The sequence below is a fragment of the Paramisgurnus dabryanus genome, chromosome 10 (assembly GCF_030506205.2).
Source record: "Paramisgurnus dabryanus chromosome 10, PD_genome_1.1, whole genome shotgun sequence".
NCBI classification, from domain to species: Eukaryota; Metazoa; Chordata; class Actinopteri; order Cypriniformes; family Cobitidae; genus Paramisgurnus; species Paramisgurnus dabryanus.
The window spans coordinates 16,471,772-16,491,770 of record NC_133346.1 but is presented as its reverse complement, the minus strand read 5'-3'; the positions used below and the strand labels follow the sequence as shown (position 1 = coordinate 16,491,770).

Genomic DNA, 19,999 nt, shown 5'->3' with positions numbered 1-19,999 from the left:
AGCTTAGCACAAACTAAATGGCTTCAGCTAGCATACTGCTCCCAATAAGTGACAAAATAACATTTTCCTATTAACATGTTGTGATTTGTATAGTCACAGCTTGTTCGAATAACAAGGTCATATGAGACACATCCATCTTTTAACCGTATGGGAACTATATTCTCACAACATATGAATAGGAAAATGTTCGTGTTATTTTTGTCACTGTTATAGACGGTTTCAGCAGTAACAACATAAACAAATGGCTTTCGTGGAACACACGTAACGATAAACTCTGCTAAGAATCAATAAGAACAAAGTCCTTTAAAGTAGTTTATTTATATAACAAGCAAAAAACTACATGTAGATTAGGAAACCAAAACATTTGTTATTTTCAATGAGGTATTTGTTCAAGAGTTCAAATTAGCAACTAGTCAGACCATTAAACAAACAGAAACCAGAAGTAAAGTTCCCCTCAGACATGTAATTGCGTCACCACATGTGCGTCCAATGAAACCTTCTATAGCAGCTAGAAAACTTTTCTCAGGATTATATTTCAGTATTTGTATAAGCAAGTTGCCACAGCCTTCATTGTTATTATTTTCCCAAACTAACTTTGTTAGTATATAACACATGCATTTCTCAGTGTTTACTATTTTTCTAATCAGTACAATAAAAGAAATATTCAGTGATACTCTAAATCCCTACTGGAATGTGATGAGGTATTCTGGGTAAGCCTGTACGTCATTGAAAATGACAAACATGGTAGGGTTGTTTGTGTTATCAGTCACACTGTTATAGAGATCAGCACTTATGGAGCTCTTTGCAGGAGGAACAAGCATGCCTGCTTTTCCTTGAGTAAAGTCGCCAACAAGCACCTTGGCCAGGTACATGCGTTTGTGTCCACTGGCGTCAGGTTTAGAGTAGCCTTGGGCTGAGTAACTTGGGTCCACAGCAAAATATGTACCATTCCCATACATGGCTCCTAAAACACAATAAGACCAAGTTAATTTCAAAAACCAATGCAAACAATTGCAAACAAAGATTACACTGAATTTCGGTTGATACCATTCATCCCAGCGAAGCTTCGATTAAAGCCATGATGGTTAATGTGATCAATCTTATCAGGAGCAGTGCCGTGGAAGAGGAGCTTCTCGTTGTTTTTATGCTTGTTCTTTGCTTCCAGATCTTCCTTTTTGATCATGTAGTTTTTCCAAAGTGTGCTGTTTTGTACTCGTTCAATCTGTGCAGAAAACACACCGGTCAACATGAGTACAAAGAAAACATTCAGTACTGATTTACTATTGCAAGCATAATGTAGTTGTACACCAGAATATTTAAAATTTGCATAGGTCAAACATAAGATTTGATGTATGTCTGTTCTTACCTGAATTATGTTAAAGGTCAAGCCGGTTCTTCTGAACTCTTTCTCCACATCTGCATATTCATTTGAAGTTGATGTGAGATTTACCAGAATAACTGACTTTCCCTTCATGTCATCCCAGTTTGAAGGCAAAGCATATTGACGGTCTGAAAAATACGTTTTTATATGTTTTTAAATCTTTGCACACGATGGCCACCTAATACTGTAAATGTCTAAAAGACTTTAACTTACCTGACAAATCTACTCTTTGTAATTCAATCTGCTTATTCCCTCTTGTGGCCTGTAGACGAACTAAATCGACTGTGTATTCCTCATTATCAATTTTGATTTTCACTGAAGTGTTTTTGCTCTGTAAGGCTTTTTCCAGGTCAAAATTGGTGAAAATGTCAAAGCTTTTCATGTTCTGCCCACTCGCCAGATATTTCCACTCAACCAAGCTGTTGACCATAAATGCTTCACGTCTTCTGTTTTCAATCCTTTCCACCTTACGGATCATGTCCCGAATGCGACTCTCAGCAATGTGGACATCTTTCGTCAGTCCCTCCAATCTGATGACAGGGTCTTGGTCTTTTCTCTCAAGCTTGATGCTTACTGTGAGCTCTCTCTGCATTGCGTTCAGCATTTCTGCATCCTCTCTGGTGAAATGACCAATGGCCGGATCATGGATTGGAATGTTCATGTGCTCCTTTATTATCAGGCTGTTGATCATGTCCCTGGCTTTATTTAAGTCATGTGGCGTTTCTCCACAAAGCTGAATAACGGCTGGTTCAATGTCCTCAACCACTATTACAAACTCTTCATTTCTAGTAGATTCTGAATTGCCCCACCCAAAAGTTTCTTTCGTCCAGCCTGTGTGACAACACATAACAGGAAAGGATTAATTATATTTAACCCATAATAATCAAATGGTTATTCTTGTTGATTTACTCACTTTTAAACCTCTCCACAATGCCTTTTTCCTCATCCACTTTTTCACCCGATCGTTTGAGCATGCTTTGTTTGAAGTCTGCCACCATGTTCGTCTGGAATATGAGGAACTTTACAAGCTTCACATTTGCCGTTTTATTTTTCTTCACAAAGTCAACAACCGCATCAACCATTGCATCTGCAACAACTGCTGGGTTTGCTCCACCCTGACCTGAAGGGTTAAAGACATGCCACGATGAGCTTAAGTTTTTTTTTTTACACTTATCAATGGAGTTGTTTCAAAATACATTAGAAATCATACAAAAATTTCAATTTTTATAATGATCTTTATAATTACTTGGTTTAAAATGATAATTTTTTGGTTAACAATGTTTAGGCTTTAATTCACACTGCAAAAAAATAACCCTTTTTGCATCTTTAAGTTTAATCAACTTGATTTTACAATTTATTTAAACTTTATTTAGTGTGTAGTTGCTATGAATAAAAAAATATATAAATAACTTAAGCTAATTCAACTTTATAATTCATAGCAACTTCTCACTAGTCAGAAATTTAAAATGAATTGTAAATTCAAGTTGATTAAACTTCAAAATTGAAATGCAACATATTTTTAAATTGTATGTAGTAAAACATAAGTTTTTCGAGTTTTTGTAATGAATTCTTAAAACTAAAAATAATGCTTGCACAATTTATTATTATTTTATTAAAACATATAGTTAAGCTATTTTGTTCAAATTATTCTGAATATTTGAAAAGCACCTTTTATTGGCTGAAATTATAAATATTTATATCTAATAAAATAACATGAAATAACAATTAACAATACTTTTTAGCCATTTTAAATGTAAGTTAATGTTAATTTCTTGAATGCACCAATAATATACTGATACATTTCAGAATACTTAGGACTTAAAATTAACCTTAATTATTTGCTGTAAATAGATTACTGCTGTGTATATCGTTGTACACAATACCTTATACATTAACTAATGTTAACCAATTAAACCTATTTGAAAGTTTGTTAAAATATATTCATGTTTTAACTTATGGTAATATTACTTGATATTTAGATAGGATTATATTAAAGGTGACATAGAATGATTGAACGGGGTATTTATCCTTGTTCTGTGATGTGACATGTAGACAAAAATTTTTTTGTTTGGGTCTGTAATGCCTTAGAAGCTTCCTAAAAACCTCTCTCAGATAGCTCTATTAGGGTGGGGGATTTTAAACAAGTGGTTTTGCACCTATTTGGCTCCCCCTACTGGCTTAACTTGCAATCTCATTACTGATTGGCTGACTTTGCTGCCACTCAAAAAATGTAGCCAATTATTTTAAAGTGGAGGGGCAGTGAGATGCCTGTGATGTCATAAGCATCAGTTTTTCAGATTGGGCCGTTTTCTGGCTGACATTTCTAAAAGAGGAATTTCTATGAGACTGCGATGTTAAGTATGTCTAGCACTTTTTGTATGTTCGTGAATGCGGGTAGACTACCATTATTCAACAAATACAAGGTAAAAATGGTTTTTCATTCTCTGTGTCCTTTAATATATATTAAAATGTATACATTTTACCTGTGCCAAGAGCGGGGAAGGCTACAGAGGACAGTTGGTTTGCATCACATATCTTAAGAACAGATAACACAACATCTTTTATTTCAGATGGTTTATTACGTCCAATAATATGGATAATGTTTCCACATGGGAGCTGCCCAGCTGAAGTCACAATCTCTGTTTGCTGGTTATTTGTTGCTGTGAAAAGAAACATGCCCTGTTCACAATAAAGTCAAAGACCACTGATTTAAACTAATGTTTATCAGCAAAGATGAGATAACCAATTATAAAAATACAAACCAGCAATCTGTAAACATTCCTGTTCGACTTGTAATCCAGCAGCATCTAAAATTGCCTTTGATACTCCTGGATTGCAAAGAGAAAATTTGCAATTACATTATTCTTTTTTTTAGTAGCAACCTAAATTCTAATTTTATGTTGTATTTGAATTTTAAATGTATTTATTAAAATTAAAAGGAAACATGTAAACGTTTGAAAAAAAGTAAAATTGCATTAACCTGTTTTCAAAGAAAATGTCTGATTTGAGGAGTTGACAATGGCATTTGTTTTTTCTTTAGTTATGTCTCCTGATGAAACCTCCAGCATCACTTGACCCACTTGCATAGTGATCACCCCAAGAGAGGGAGTGGAGACCTTGCCAAGGAGCCCTAATATAACAAAATGACAAAACAAAGAAGATACATAGAAAATGTATAAACGTCTATTTTGCCACTTACCTGATAACATAATATGGAAATAGATACTTGGATATATTAAAAATTATGAATATTACATAAAACTCGAAAAAATAAAGGACAATATATAATTTACAACAATATAATCAATCCCATCATAGCTTGCCACGCTTGTTAGAATTTCTCCCAATGACCACTAGGGGCCGCAATACGCTAATTTTAGCTTTCCTTTGTTGGTTCCTGCTCCTCCCTTTGGTTTCCATCATGCAAAATGTAGTCTGCTATAAAGTGTTTGATATGAATATCTAAACACAATTACTTTAATTTCTATGACTACTCAAGACAAGAGAGTGATGAAAAAAGGTTTACCAGACATCTGTGTTGACTTGTCAAAAGGTTTTACTTTAGGGATTAAGTGTTGATGTGCTCCTTTTGTGATGGGACTCTGAATCCGATCTCTGAATGTACTGGTAAAGCACTAGCGGATAAAGCACAGAAATATACAAATAACATTAACATAAGTAACTATGGTTGATTCTTTCATTCAATTTCTAAAATAAAGAATCAACCATAGTTGTAATATTTTTTTAACAGATATGTAGGAAACTATTTTAAACAATGAACAATACATTTTTCATATGTGATGTGATCAAGAAACTTAAAAACTTGTGTCTGAGTCTGAAACTGTAACTTATTTTTTAAAACTATTTTTGGACATCCTTTTTACTGTGAACAATTTTTTGAGCAATAGGTCTAGTAATAATGTACTACAGCATATGCAGACATTTGCATTGTAACTTTATTTAGGCTTTGTGTATTTGCGAACATATTTGTGAACTCTTGCCTTCATGTAAACACTCACATCTAAACTTTGTTTGTCAGATGGGTGCACAATCACAGTTATTTCTCTGAGGTTTTTAGGGGTGAATTTCTGGACTTCGATCAGTATGATCCTGGCCACCAGATCCTTGGGAAAGCCAAGATTTCCAGTACCAATAGCTGGGAAGGAGACTGAAGCCATCTGCAGAGCATCTGCTTCTTTCAGACAATCTCTAATGATCTGACCGAGTACCTTTTGAAATCAAAATAATATAACAGTATAAACATTAATTATCTTTAAAGAAAAACACTACAGTTTTTCAATATTTTACTATGTTCTTACGTAAACTTAGATGAATTAATACATAACAATTTTTTTCAATGTGTGCATTTTGCACAACACGTGGCGAATTTGTTAGCATTTAGCTTAACCTCATTCATTCCTTAGGATCCAAACAGGGATGAATTTAGAAGCCACCAAACTATTTAAAGACTGTTACATGATTAGTTACACGAGTAAGTATGGTGGCACAAAATAAAACGTGGGATTTTTTAAGTACCTTAGAGCACTTAGTTTGCACCACTTTGACCTCGGCGTGCAGTAACATCATCACCTCTAACTACTTCTGTCAATATTACTGCACCAGAGGTCGAAGTGCTGCAAATTAAAGGGGGTAGCACACCGGATGCGCAGCTCAGCACCGCGTCGCGTCTAGGACAACTCAAAGGTATCGTACACCAGAAGTGCACATTAAATAGCGCAAGCTTAGTCAGATACCATTTACTTCAAAATACAAAATATATGTTAGCAGCCAATGTAAATCGATTACGGTTTGGGACAAATATTATGTAATTGAGCAACTTCCTGAGTCGTAGCTGGGCGCCACAGACAGGCACCACCTGTCGGCGCCAGTGTGCAAATACTCATAGAAAACAATGTGTTCTGTTTTTTTTTAGAATGGTGCGGCGCTGAGCTGCGTGTCCGGTGTGAAACGCCTTACAGTGCTCTTCCGCCATACAATATAGTTCTCATTTTATCCGCTTAAAAAATCATTACGTTTTATTTTGTGCCACCACACTTACTCGTGAAACAACTCATGCAACAGTCTTTAAATAGGGAAAACATGGAAGTGTTTGGTGGCTTATAAATTCATGCCTGTTTTGATGGAGGAGTTAGCTACGCTCCGTTTGTTTGAAAACAGTTCAAACATTAACAAAAAGTGACGTCTCACAGATTTGCTTAGAGCGCCTTTAATGGATTCTGTCAACAAACCAGTATCTCTGAACAGCCTGAGGCTGCAATTAAGCAGATTTGAAGTGAAAGTATTTGATGAATGTATAATACATACCGAGAGCATTCGGTTAATATTATCTAATTTTTTAAGGTGCCGTGTAGCGGCTTTTGCATCTGAGCTCATGTGATTCATGAATATGCAAATTAGTCCCCACCTCCACTCAATTACACCAGCTCAAACATTAAAAACATGTGATGAGAACATCTAAAAATACTATGGTACTGTACATTGTTTTTAATCTTTTAATTTTCAATTGCAGTTGTAATTCTCACCCTGTCTTCTGAACCTCTCCAATACGGGCAAACTACATGGAAGACTTTTGCACATATCAGGTTATACCCATCTGTGATGACCATCTCTCCATAATTCAGCCTGCTTGCAGGAACAGCTGTAGTGACCTCTTTTTGGAGTTGATGACCGGCAGCCTGAAGGAGCGCATTGGAAATGGCACCTTTTCTGAGGTCCAGGTCTTCTGATATAGTGTTTACAATGACATCAGTCTGCAAGAGAAAGAGAGAAACACTCTTGAAGATGAATCAAAGCTTACTATCAAAAATGTCCCTTATAAAATGTCTTTACTGAAACTTGATATACATCTAAGGATTTATTCAATTGAAGAATAAATATTTGATCAAATATTACTCCGCGAAGGGAGCTTTGGGAAGGGAAGGATTGTTCCTGTGCACCTATAGACCCATTGTAGAGGTGGGAGGTGAAAAACAAACACCCGAAAATTCTCGGGGCAGCTGCATATGTCGAAATTTTAGTCAAAACCGTTCTGTTTCATCATAAACAATCTGAAAGCAGGGCTTTAAGTGTAAAATACCGAACTTGTCCTTTAAAGGGATAGTTCACCCAAAAATGAAATTCTGTCATCATTTACTCACCCTTATGTTCCAAACATGTATGAGTTTCTTTCTTCTGTTGATATTCTGATAAATTATGTTAACAACACAGTTGATGGTACCCATCAACTTCCAAAGTATTTGTTTATCCTACTGTGGAAGTCAATGGGTACCGTTTATCATTTATCAAAACACAGGTTTAAAACTCAGGTTTACAACTCATACAGGTTAACAACAACATGAGGGTGAGTAAATGATGGCAGAATTTTCTGGGCAACCACCCAGGGCAGCATTTTTCAATGAAACATGGCAGCACAAGCAATGAAATAGGTGTTCTTTAAATAACTGAATTCTCTTAAGTGTGTTTTTAAAAAAATCGAATGACGGATTTGTGCAGTTGAGAAGGATATTTTTCTCTTTCAAATATGTTGTTTTTAAAAAAGTAAACTGTTTTAAAACCGTTTTTTTTGGGGGGGGGGGGCACTCAAAGACTGTCTCGCCCAGGGTGTAATTGTAGAACCACCACACAAAGTGTTAGTTACGTTAGTGTTAAAACATATATATTTACCTTTGTGAAATGTTATTGAGTAACTTAAGAGTCACTTACCTTTGCATCCTGGATGTTCCCTTTGCTCAGAATGAGTTTTAGTCCACCTTGTGTAGTTTTGGTCTCAAGAACACTTGACACATCAAACGATTCTGATCTGCCACCAAAAGAGTTGATTTCTTCTCTCCAATGTGCTTGTCTTTCAAAGTTTCTATTGCCATGACCACTTCCTGACCTGTCTCCAGAGCTGTAATGGACACTGGGCTTACTGTGGTGGAGGACATTCATTTTGGGGCTGAAATCAGCAAAGTGCTTCCTGACGGCTTGAGTCATTGCATTCACAGTGCTGTCATTATTATCAACCAAGTGAATCTCAGTAAGTTTGTGCCACAAACCACTACGGTTTTGATTTTCAATGAATTCCCAGACCTCCCTGGCAATTGTTTCTGTGCATAGTTCCAGTGGACAGCCAAATATCCCTGAGCTGATAACAGGAATTGCAATGGAAGAGCAGTGTTTGCCTAAAGCCTGCTTTAAACTTTCCCTCACAGCACTTCTTAAACGTTGCACTACACCATGTCTGTCTGAACTGCTGTATCGAGGTCCAACAGCATGCACTACATATTTACAGGGAAGACGACCAGCCTCAGTGATGATGGCCTCTCCGGGCTGCAGAGGTCCATTCATTTTAATGTACCTGTTACAGCAGTCCTGCAGATCTGGTCCAGCAGCTTGAAGAAGCGCCAGGGCTAATCCACCAATGTGCTGCAGATCTTCATTAGCTGCGTTCACCACAGCATCAACTTTTAGCCTGCAAATGTCTGCCTTTCTGACTATAATGGTTACTCCACTTGGAGTCTGAACCTCACAGGACCCCACAAAATCTTCAAAACTACCTTTACTATTGTAATCCTCCTCCTCCTCTTCCAGCATGTGATCTTCCTGGAGCACAACCACAAATCCACTTTCCCTCAGTAACATTGACAGCATTAGTTGACCTTCCTCCTTGAAGTATTTCTTTGCTCCTGCCTTTTTAATGATCAGTGTGTCAGTGTAAAGAGCATCTGACATCTTTTTAAAAAAGGTCATAGCTTCCTGGACAAACATTCGCTCTCCAGAGACTTTGATCCGGGGTCTCTTTAAATCGAAATGCACCATCAACTTATCAGACTCAAGAAAATGTTTCCAGTCCTGTGATTTTCTCTCTTTTATGAATTCAAGCCCTGCATGTGACTTCACACGGACAACATCTTCAATTCTAGTGTGTTTCTCAATGAAGTCTCCTAATGTCTGGCTGATCTCCAACACTGGTCCCTTAAATCCAGACACTATTACTCTGTCTCTTTGTGTTGTGTTTATAAACACTGTCTTCTTTTTGGATGTGCTGTGCAAACTTTGCACTTGTTTAAAGAGATCATGCCACTGTGGCAATGCCATCACACCCTGATCTTCTACAATGACATCTTTAGTTTGAAGAACCACATTCAACCTCTCCTGTGCCTCAGAAAGTGCTCGGTCTGTGCTTCCAATTAAAACAAGATCTCCATTTTCTTCCGTGTATACAGCATTTATTCCATGCGACACAAACAGGTCTTTGGATATCTCATCACAATCCACCAATCTCAAAAATTCCACTAATGAACGATTAATCTTTAAAGGTGTCTGTTTCATAATTAATTTCTTTTCAAGGACCCAATTCTTGAAGAGGAGAATTTCAGTTTTAACACCTGATAATTTTAATTTGTTTATTTTCTTGTTGTATTCGAGGCACAGTTGTGGAGAAGCAGCTGTAGCAGTTTGCAGACCATCTTGTAGAAGCAGGGAGTACATGCCAGGTGTCATCTCCATGTCTTCTGTTACACTATTCTTCTCTCTCTCTATTTCAGCTGATGCTCGCTCTAACATTTTCTCCAGGAGTGGTCTCAGGTCAGTTACATCATGAGCCAAACCTGCCACTGTTAGGACCCCTTTAGATGAATCCATATGTGTAAAAACCAAATCTTTCACCATTTCCTTTATTTCATTCTTTACTTTGGTCCACAAGGGGTACAATACTGGCAACTCAAATGCTTTATATTTGGATATAATGCTTTCAAAGGCCTCTGAGGCATTCTTTCTCCAACCATCAACATGTTTTCTGGTTAAACCTTTCTGTTTTAGCAATGCTGGATCAGGACTGAGCAGCACTTCAGGTTTGTCTATGTTTATTTGGCAGAAATGTGAGCTCATCTTATCACTGATAGAGGAAATTAACTTTTTCTTGAGGAGAAACTCCCTGATGGCAGGATGTATATTGACTTTAAATGGTTCAGGTAGTTTCCATGTTGGTCTGTTGCTGCCATACAAGGCTGTTCCTAGGGATTTATAGTAGGGGTGGATCTTGACTGAAACATCACGGATGATATGCGTTTTCTTCAATACCTTTTCCGTATCTGACAAAATTGAATGAAAATTCAAAGTTTAATAAATATTCTTACAGCAATGCAAAGAAATTAAATCACAGTTGTCTGTAAGGTTTTTTCTCGTGTTGTTTTGTGTTTTGTACTTTCATTTTGAAATCCTGTTCTGTGCTGACTTTTATTTTGAAATTCTGGTCATGTCATTCTTCACTTCCCACTTCCTGTGTATTTGTATAAAGCCACTTCCTATCTGTTCATTCCCGGCGAAGTATTGTATGTATGTATGTCTATCTGCTGCACTACCAAGTGTTTATCCTGTTTCCTGTTCTGTGTATCTGTTCCTGTTTTTGACCTGTTGCCTGTTTATTTGGATTCTGATTGTTTGCTGCCTGCCTCGACTATTGCCTGTTTTGTGGATTACGTTTGTGGATTACCCTGACTGGATTTGTTTGCTTGCCCTTCAGGGATTTTACCAATAACCTCTTTTGCATATGGATTCTATTCTCTCACGCTTTGTGTAAGCAGCCCATGTTACAGCACGTTACATTGTCTGTCAAGTAGAATGATCTGTGGGTAGATTAACTAAAACCCACTGCACCATAAACCCTGGTTCTTTATTATATTGTTAGGCCATAAATAAATAAAACATAATACTGTAATTCTAGCAGCAAATGCACATGTATTTACCTTCTTCATTTTTAAATGTTATAATGGCCGCTTGCTCCATTGGCAATGTGATGGTTTCTTCTACCGGACCACCCCATTTTTCAAAATACAACTCCAGCAACATCTTATTGATGTCAGATGGAAGATTCTCCACCCTTACACATGTGCTCCTCTCCAGGGCACGGGCCTTCAGACCATAGTCCTTGAACTTCCTGTGTGTTTTACTTTCCTCAAGAAATTTTCCTGTAACTATCAGAAATGATATTTTTGCCGAAGATTCATTTAATTATATAAATTACATACAATGCAAAATGCAAAGTCCTTTTTTGAATAAGTTCTATGAATTTATGTATTATGTAAACATACTATAAATGTTAAAATTTTAGTTGTCAGGGGTTCCTCCATATTCAAAGTAGACAATATATGAAAACTAATGCTGCAAACCAGCTTATATATACTGTATAAGACTAAATCAGTGATGGACAACTGAACTTACCACTGGGGATATTAAAGGTCACAACTGCTGTCTTTAATTCTGGTATTAGTTCCATGCTAAAGTCCTTTTCCAAGAGTCCACTGACATTCTCCACCAAAAGAGACAAAACATCTTTTGTGAAGTCATCTGCAACATTCTCCAAAACTACAGCATATGACTCTTGCTGGTTCTTCACATCTGGATCACTTCCAGTTGGAAGGGCACTTTGTACTTTAAAATCAAATTTATAAAACAATCAATGCAAAATCAATGCTTCAAAAGTTTCATTTAAGTTAAACCTCAACCAATAAAACCATGGAACATGGTTATTTTTTTGTAGTTACAGTAAAATAAGATGTGACTACATTGTAAACTGTTTCTGTAGAAATTACAGTATTACTGAGTATTACTGGCAACTAGTGTTGCTTTCGTCAACGAAAAGTATGACGAAATATAGTCGTCAACGAACCTTTTTCACGTGACGAAAACGAGACGAGACGTAACGAAAATGCTGGTCATGTGACGATGACTATAATAAAATGTATAATGCAATATTGTTGACGAATAAAAACGAGACTAAAAGTGGTTTACAAAATAAAAACTAAGCTAAAATGTCTCTTCATTTTCGTTGACCAAAATGAGACGAGACGAAATGTTATAACGTTATTTCGTCTTTTACCAATCTCAGCATCTCCGCGCCCCCACCACCTGACTGCAGGTGATCGCGTGTGTTGTTGGCGCTGCGTAGATCAATCAAAACATGAAAGTACCGCGAGAGTGAGTAGAAAGCATGCGGAGCAGTCTGCTCTCGCGATGCTTTGATATCATACGCCTCCATTTGCACGTTAATGGGCATTTCAAACAGTGTACGCGGCAACCGCGAAACATGCGGAAAGCGGAGAAACGGGGGCGGTTACAGAGGTGAAGCGGAGTTGGTCCACAAGCCTTGCTCGTGCACCTAAGATCCTATCCCTTTTACGGACACGACTCTTCATGCCAGTCGCTGTTGAAGATAAACACATTTCCACTAAATGCTGCACAAAACGCTTCCACTGCATGAGAGAAGCTGTAGCCACGCGGCGATTCCGACCGGGAAGATGCAGCATTCTGGCTCCAAATGTAAAAGAAAAGTCCAAAATAAATCCCGTGCATCACTTTCAGGTCAGTTCAACAAGCCTGTTGAAATCTATAGCTTTGATTGCTGACACCACCAGTATAACAATGTACAAATTTATATCATGTAACAGTTGTTTAAATGACATTGTGCTGCGTTGCGTTTTGAAACATTCTAAATATATCTATGCTAAAGACATTCGTTGTTTTGTATATGCTTAATAACTACACTTATTTATTATTTAAATAAACAAAACATACTTCGCTGAATACTTGAGTATTAAATCAATCAAACACCTGTACTGTTGAGAACATAACCATACATACCAACTTTGCTTTTCTTAATAGACATCTGATGTTTTCTTAAAGCTGACTTTTAATTTACTTACAAGAAAAACATTTAGTAATTCTCCAAAATTGCTTGGATTTATACTGACATTTAAGATCAGCTTTGTCACATTAGATTAAGCCAAAGTCCATTAGGTACACTGGTGGTAACGTACAGATGCAGAAATATAAACTATAATAATATATAATTACATATGTATGATTGTAGTTTGTGCTGCTTTCAAAATACAATTATAAATGTTAACAGTAGCATATTTCTATTCTCACACATACTATAGTTGTGTGTGACCCATTTGACCTTGTGTGTGTGTGTGTGCGTGTGTGCGTGTGTGTGTGTGTGTGTGTGTGTGTGTGTGTGTGTGTGTGTGTGTGTGTGTGTGTGTGTTTGTGTGTTTGCTTAGACTACTTTTGTTTTGATTATGTAGACTTTTATGTAGACTCCTACGAACAGTCAAGTCACTCACTCAGAGGATAGTAAAATAAATATCTACTCAAATCAGAGCATCTTCCATGTCTGGAATGGATGTATTCTTGGGTCTATAAGGTAACAATAATATAACTTTTGTTTAAAATGGGTTTGGCTAAAAGAAAATATTGTTTTGTCTATAATACTATTAGGTCATATACTATATGGGTTAAATAGAATGCATTACTAAAAAGAGACTAAATACAATTTCACTGACTAAAACTAGACTAAAATGTCATCAGTTTTCGTCGACTAAAACTAGACTAAAATAGTAATGGATAAGTCTGACTAAAATAAGACTAAAATGGCAAGAATTTTAGTCGACTAAAACTTGACTAGACTAAAAAGAGTATGACGTGACTAAAACTAATAAAAACTAAAATGACAGCTTGACACAAAGACTAGACTAAAACTAAAATGAAAACAGGCTGCCAAAAACAACACTACTAACTAGCTGCCAGTAACTTACTGTAAAATTTTACACTTATATAATTTACTGGCAACCGTTTGTTCAAAGTTAAATGAACATGAAACATTTTTAGTCTTTATCTTCTACAGTAAGTTACTGGCAACCAGCTGCATAATTACGGCACATTTTTACAGTGATTAACTGAATAACAAAAATATTGTCCCCACAAAGATATGAATACCAGTATTTTTGTGACTTTTTGAGTTCCCCATGAGGAAACAAGCTTATAAATCAAACAGGATGATTTTTGAAAATTTGACATAGAATTCTTTTGTGATGGTTGGGGTTAGGGTTCGGGGAAGGGAAAAGAATATACAGTTTGTACAGTATAAAAACCATTACGTCGTCTATGGAATGTCCCCACAAAACATGGAAACCAGAATGTGTGTGCTTGTGTGTGTATACGTACATATATATGTAAGGTGCTTACGTACATACATACATACAAACATGTTCATTCATATATGACATTGAGGCATATTTATGTAGTCTATGTATGTGTACAGACTATATAATTGGTACACTAATGTAAGATTTGACAAGGCAAATTAATAACTGATTACCAAAAATGTTAGTACATCAGCAATGAAAATAAACTTATAATAATAAAATACCACATAAGCAGACAAAAATCAGATGACTACTTACTAGGTTCTTGAGATCCAGATGCCTGCTCCTTCAGAAACAATAAAAACAAGTCTTTATAATCATGTTCATAATAGCTAACAAACAAGTAGAGTCTGCGCAGATCGACTGGCTATTGAAATCAAGTATCGCAAGAGCTATTCAAGAGCACTTCTGACGATTCGCTCTCCCGATGCTTTAATGTCATATGCAGGTGGATGACATCAAAATACTGCGAGAGTCATTCGAGAAATCATATGGAAGAGTCTGCTTTTGAACGCTCTCGCTGTATTTTTTTGACACACATTTTTTTGAGAGTTTTTTGATACACGTCAGCGTGACATCAGAGCAAGTTGGACATAACTAGGACACTTTTCTAACCGGCATGCATCTTGCGGTGATCACCGATGATCGATTCTGCGCAGAATTTGCTCATTTCAAACAAGCCTTAACACAACTATTTTGTGCAGTACTCCGTTCTGTCAAACACCTGTTGTGATGCATTATGTATAAAGACAAGCTTCACCAGTCAATAGGCTGGTTTGAGATAACCAAATTCTGCGCAAAATCGATCACCGGTGATTGCCAGGAGATGCTTTTTATGGAATTAATAATATTCAACTATTTTTTACATTAGCCAGGGGATGAAATAATTTTTTTAATAAAAACATGGAAATGCTTACATACATTAATACATTTAACAGCTTTCTTGTTTATCAAATAATAGATTTCGCCGAGAGATGCATGCCAGTTCGATAAGTGTCCGAGATATGCCCGACTTGCTTTGATGTCACGCTGCCAAAAAACTCTCACGATGGAGAGGTGGCCTTGTTGGATTCTGCAGCCAGAATTGTTGCCGAAAAGCACAATGGGAAAGACTTGATGACAACACAGCATAATGCTCATTGGCCCGGGGATGTCAGCTGATAACTTCTTACTTCTAAAAACCCAATATTTTTTAAACTTGTTGTTAAGGATTAGAAAGTTTATTTCTTTATCTCAATGCAACAGGGCTGATTAGGAGAATTTAATGAGTTAAAACATATATAATAATGTGTTTTTTTGTAATTAATAAAATAGGGAAACTTGGGTCCACATTCCAATACAGTAGGTGGTGATAATGCACCTTAAAGTTGGTGCCACCCGCCATTAAAAGAAAGAAGAGGAAGAACTTGTTATTGACTTATGACATTTATGTTTTTAATGAATTTCTTTAAACTTTTGTTTTGGTAGTGAATTGTTTGTACTGTAAGCTGTTTATATTTCACACAATATAAAATAATTTGTATTACCACTAGACTTAGATTTATACATCCCAACATCTAAGTAGCCATTTCCAGTAATGAACAGTTCACCTTCGTTTATTCTTATTATAAACATCTTCATGTAAATGCATTTATTGGTATTTCAGTTGCATCTATTTCATCCGTGATAGAAAATAGAATACACAAACACGATCTTTTGACATCTGCTGAAGTTTGCGGTTGAGTGGACTGCAAGATTGGTGAAGTGTCCAACTAAGCTAGTGTTTCCCAATCCTGGTCCTCAAGTACCCCCTTCCAGAAAGTTTTAGATGTCTCCTTATTTCAAACACCTCAGCCTCCTTCCAGAATGGATAAAATGGCTGCGTCCAAAACCGCATACTGTACAGTAGGTACTGAATAAGATGAAGTACCTACTTACTTGCTGTTAAAACAGTAGGTACTGTATAGTACGCATCCGAGTAGTATGAATGAAATTCGGACGTACTACATTCATGTTCAGCAATGTTGCTACATCACGCGTCATCACGTCATGTCATTCCAGTGCGAAAACAGCCGCATGTCTCTTCTTCTTCGTTGGATAACTCCTCTCCCGGGGATCATGGGATAGTAAAGTGTCCATCTTATGCACACTGCAAAATCTAACCGGAAGTAGTAGGTCATCCGGGTACTTTTCGCATACTGTTTTTCGAATACTATGTATTCGGACATACTACTCGCATCGCCTACTGCTTTTCGCGTAATATATAGTATGAAGTAGGCGGTTTCAGACGCAGCAAATGTCTCTCTAACAAGCTGATGAGTTGAATCAGGTGTTTTAAATAAGGAGATATCTAAAGGTGTGTTCGAGATCATCCTGCGCTGCGCAAACCGATCGGCAAGTTTTGCCGCTTGAAGTCAAGGGAGGAACTGAAGACGGAGCCGTCAAGCCGGACACCTGCTGCTTGCCGTAGTGACGTGTGCGCCGTGTTTCCTTGTTTGTAATCGCAAATGAAGTGAATTAGATGCTGAATTTGATAAAAACAAACATTTTAATAAAAAGTTGCAACCAGAAACATTTTATATCGAATATTTTAATTGCTGATTATACTGTATACCCGAAAATAACAGGAAAACAATCCTATATTATTAAAATACCAATAGAGTTTGTTATTTTCATTTTTATTTTATTACACGACACAATATAACATATTTAAGCATATTAAAGTTTTTTTTACTGTTTTAAAACATGAATTTATAATGTTTATTAGTGGAACTAAAGATTGGATTAAACTTGAAACGCACGTGATTGTTGTCATCAGTGAGGCGACCAATCACGTAAAGCTGTTACGTCATCACAACTCCGTGCAGCCGCTCTGGAGAAGCTGCACCGGCTGAGCTAGCCGGCTACTCTCGAAACGCTCTTGCGGTACTTAAATACCATATGACACTGTCACGTGCCTGCAGCGCCAGCTGAAGTCGGACAAAATTACTAACCGGAATGCACTGCTTCAAGTCAGCCACCGATCGGTCTGCGCAGCGCCGCATGAAGTCGAACACACCTTATAACTTTCTGGAAGGGGGTACTTGAGGACCAGGATTGGGAAACACAAGCTATTTTTTTCCATTCCTCCCATCACTGCATCCGTCTAGCCTGGCTCCGCCCTCCTACGTGCTTCCGCTTAATTTTCATTTCGCTTCAGCAGTACGTCTGGGATGGCTCTATAGAGTTTCGTTTTCTCCTGCAAAAATCTGCAGGACCAATCAGCGAACAGATGGGGCTGGCTAAGAACGATGACGTTGAGGTCGTGCGTCAGTTTGAGTTGTAGTTCAGTAATGGCAGTGGAGAAAGACGTGAGAAAAGCTATTCGGTTCGTTGTTGCAAAACTGCCGAATATACAGAAAGCCGGAGCAAGAACCAGGTTTGCTAAGTTTTGTTTGTCTGATTATTCTGACTTGTTGTTTCCGGACGGTTTCGGTGCATGATATACGTCACGACCACACGTTAGCGATTGGCTTTGGCAGATCTTGAGTGACTCTGGGCAGATCCAATAGTTTTAAACTTCAACAATGGACCCTCCTTAACGGAAGTAACGCTTTGCAATGGAGCGTGGCCAGACTCTCTGTACAAATGAAATGAATGTACGAGAGTCTGGTTGGACCAGGCTAGCATCCGTCTGCTCTCGTCTAAATTTCAGGCGAGGCGAGCCGCATCTCAAACAAGCCCCCTTTTTTAATATCGTCTACATTATGCTCTTGATATTACTAATGATACTCCCATGGCATGCTTACCAGCTGTGGGGTTCTGTCAGGTTCTTTCGGTGGATCACTTTTGCTCACTTTTAAATTCACATGGTCTTTGTCAAATGTAATCACATGATCCGTTTTGGAGAGGACATCATCTCGAACTTGAACACAAGCAATCAGACATATCACAAATTTAAAACAAAGTATGCTGGTACAATAAGCTTGTATAGCTTACAATAGCTTTACTTAGCAATGCTGACATCGCGGGCACGCGGGTTGAAATAGGCATAAAATCTGTTTCCGCCCGCGCGGGACTTTTACAATGCGTCTCATGCAATATCCAATCCTCGTTGCATGGTTGTATTATGTTTTCACTAAATACGACAATAAATACGTCAAACCACTGGAAGCGTTTGATATTTTTAGCTTTTTTAGTTCACAGCAACTGTTTAAAAATGTGTACCATATTCAACCGGTTGGTGTGCTTCCACTAAACTCTGGACACTAATGAAAGGTATGTGGACCAAAATGTATATCTCTTATCTTGGATAAAAATGATGAAACATGGTAATCTACATCTATGGAGGAGATTGTATTTAAATAAATTGCGGAAATTAGAATATTACGTTTCTGGTAATAGATACAGTGAACGTCCTGTCAGAATGTCCACTGCAGGCATCGTTCTAAAAACCATGGTTGCATGGGTCCGATGCCTATTCCAACCAAAGTCTGATGCCCATAATTCTGACTATAACAGTAAATTTTCATGAATTAATTTGAAAGAACTAACAAAATCCTACATTCTGTTATGCAAATATCTGATAAAATGAGAAAGTATGTAAATAAGCAGCATTTTCGGTCACACCTTACATTGATAACTTTTCCCTCTCATTTCTAATATTAAAAATATCATAACTTTCTCAATCCCCAACGGATTTTTACAATTCATGTATCTTTGTAAATGGGAATGTCATTAATACAATACATTTTGAGCTTTGGGGTTTTTGAGAATGTTGTCATCATACCTAATGCTATTGTAAGCTATGCAAAGGTGACTTCTCTATTTTAGTTTTAAACCTGTCTCAAGTGCGTAAATGAATAAATTATTCAATAACTAAACAACTGATCAGCGTTTGACTTGTATGTGTTTAGCACTTACTTTCCCATGATTTAAACCGAACTGTAATTCTGCTGTTTTGATCGACTTCTACGACGCAGTCTCCTCCCTGAGATTTCTTCTTACTTTGAAAGTAAATCTGGAGTTTATTTTTTAAAGTTTTTGCATGTTCACGATTCCAGTCTCCCACCACAACGATCGGATAAGGATATCCATCCATCCTAACCCTTTCTGAATTGTAGGAAAATGACCGGCAAGTCGATGTAAATAGTGTTATCACTCCCTCCAGCTTATTTTCACTTTCATTTCAGCGATATTTTACCACGAAACCGAGACAGCGGACAGCTTTCCACATTTCAGAGGAAAGACCATGCTCTATTGTGAATGTCTTAATATTTAGTTTTGTGTGCATAACCGCAGTGCCCTTGGATTACATTTTTAGCGCGTGCTGGTTAAAAAGTTAGCGAAGGTTCATGTCATTGAGTTTAGTTTGGCATTTGGCTACAGTCAAATATGGTTTCAACAGTAATAAACAAAGGCTTTCGTGGAACGGACGTAACTCCGCAAAGAATCAATAACAACAAAGTTTTTTTAGAGTAGTTTATTTCAGATAAGCTAAATAAACAACATTACCTTAGTTCATACTTGGCACTCGTAATGACACTTGTGGCTCTGCTGCGAGACTACATTGTAACATTTATCAGGTGTCGGTGTTATAATAAGGTGGTCAGACCGGTTACACATGTGCACACTGCAATTAGCAGAATTTTTAACATCTTCAAATCTAAGT

The 19,999-nt window shown here is 37.2% G+C and overlaps 1 protein-coding gene across 1 annotated transcript; it reads right to left on the bottom strand.

The window, feature by feature from the left end:
* Positions 1–308: 308 nt before the first annotated feature.
* On the bottom strand, positions 309–19,482 carry LOC135779473 (protein mono-ADP-ribosyltransferase PARP14-like). Its single transcript, XM_065290185.2, has 17 exons — positions 19,252–19,482; positions 18,138–18,253; positions 14,629–14,656; positions 11,606–11,815; positions 11,131–11,358; positions 8,105–10,476; positions 6,925–7,152; positions 5,401–5,610; positions 4,908–5,016; positions 4,362–4,511; positions 4,144–4,209; positions 3,865–4,041; positions 2,295–2,501; positions 1,595–2,212; positions 1,367–1,509; positions 1,048–1,222; positions 309–964 (listed from the first exon to the last, which is right to left on the bottom strand). Exons 1-17 carry the CDS (start codon positions 19,427–19,429, stop codon positions 684–686), a joined length of 5,496 nt encoding a protein of 1,831 aa, XP_065146257.2. The 5' UTR covers positions 19,430–19,482; the 3' UTR covers positions 309–683.
* Between the last annotated feature and the right edge of the window lie 517 nt (positions 19,483–19,999).

Excerpts from the sequence above, each read along its gene's own strand:
- LOC135779473 (XM_065290185.2), bottom strand. The coding sequence starts at position 19,429 with ATGGATGGATATCCTTATCCGATCGTTGTGGTGGGAGACTGGAATCGT. Across the intron at positions 11,816-14,628 it reads ATCTGGATCTCAAGAACCTA|TACAAAGTGCCCTTCCAACT; the intron begins GTAAGTAGTCAT and ends TTGATTTTAAAG. Across the intron at positions 965-1,047 it reads AAGCTTCGCTGGGATGAATG|GAGCCATGTATGGGAATGGT; the intron begins GTATCAACCGAA and ends ATTGTGTTTTAG.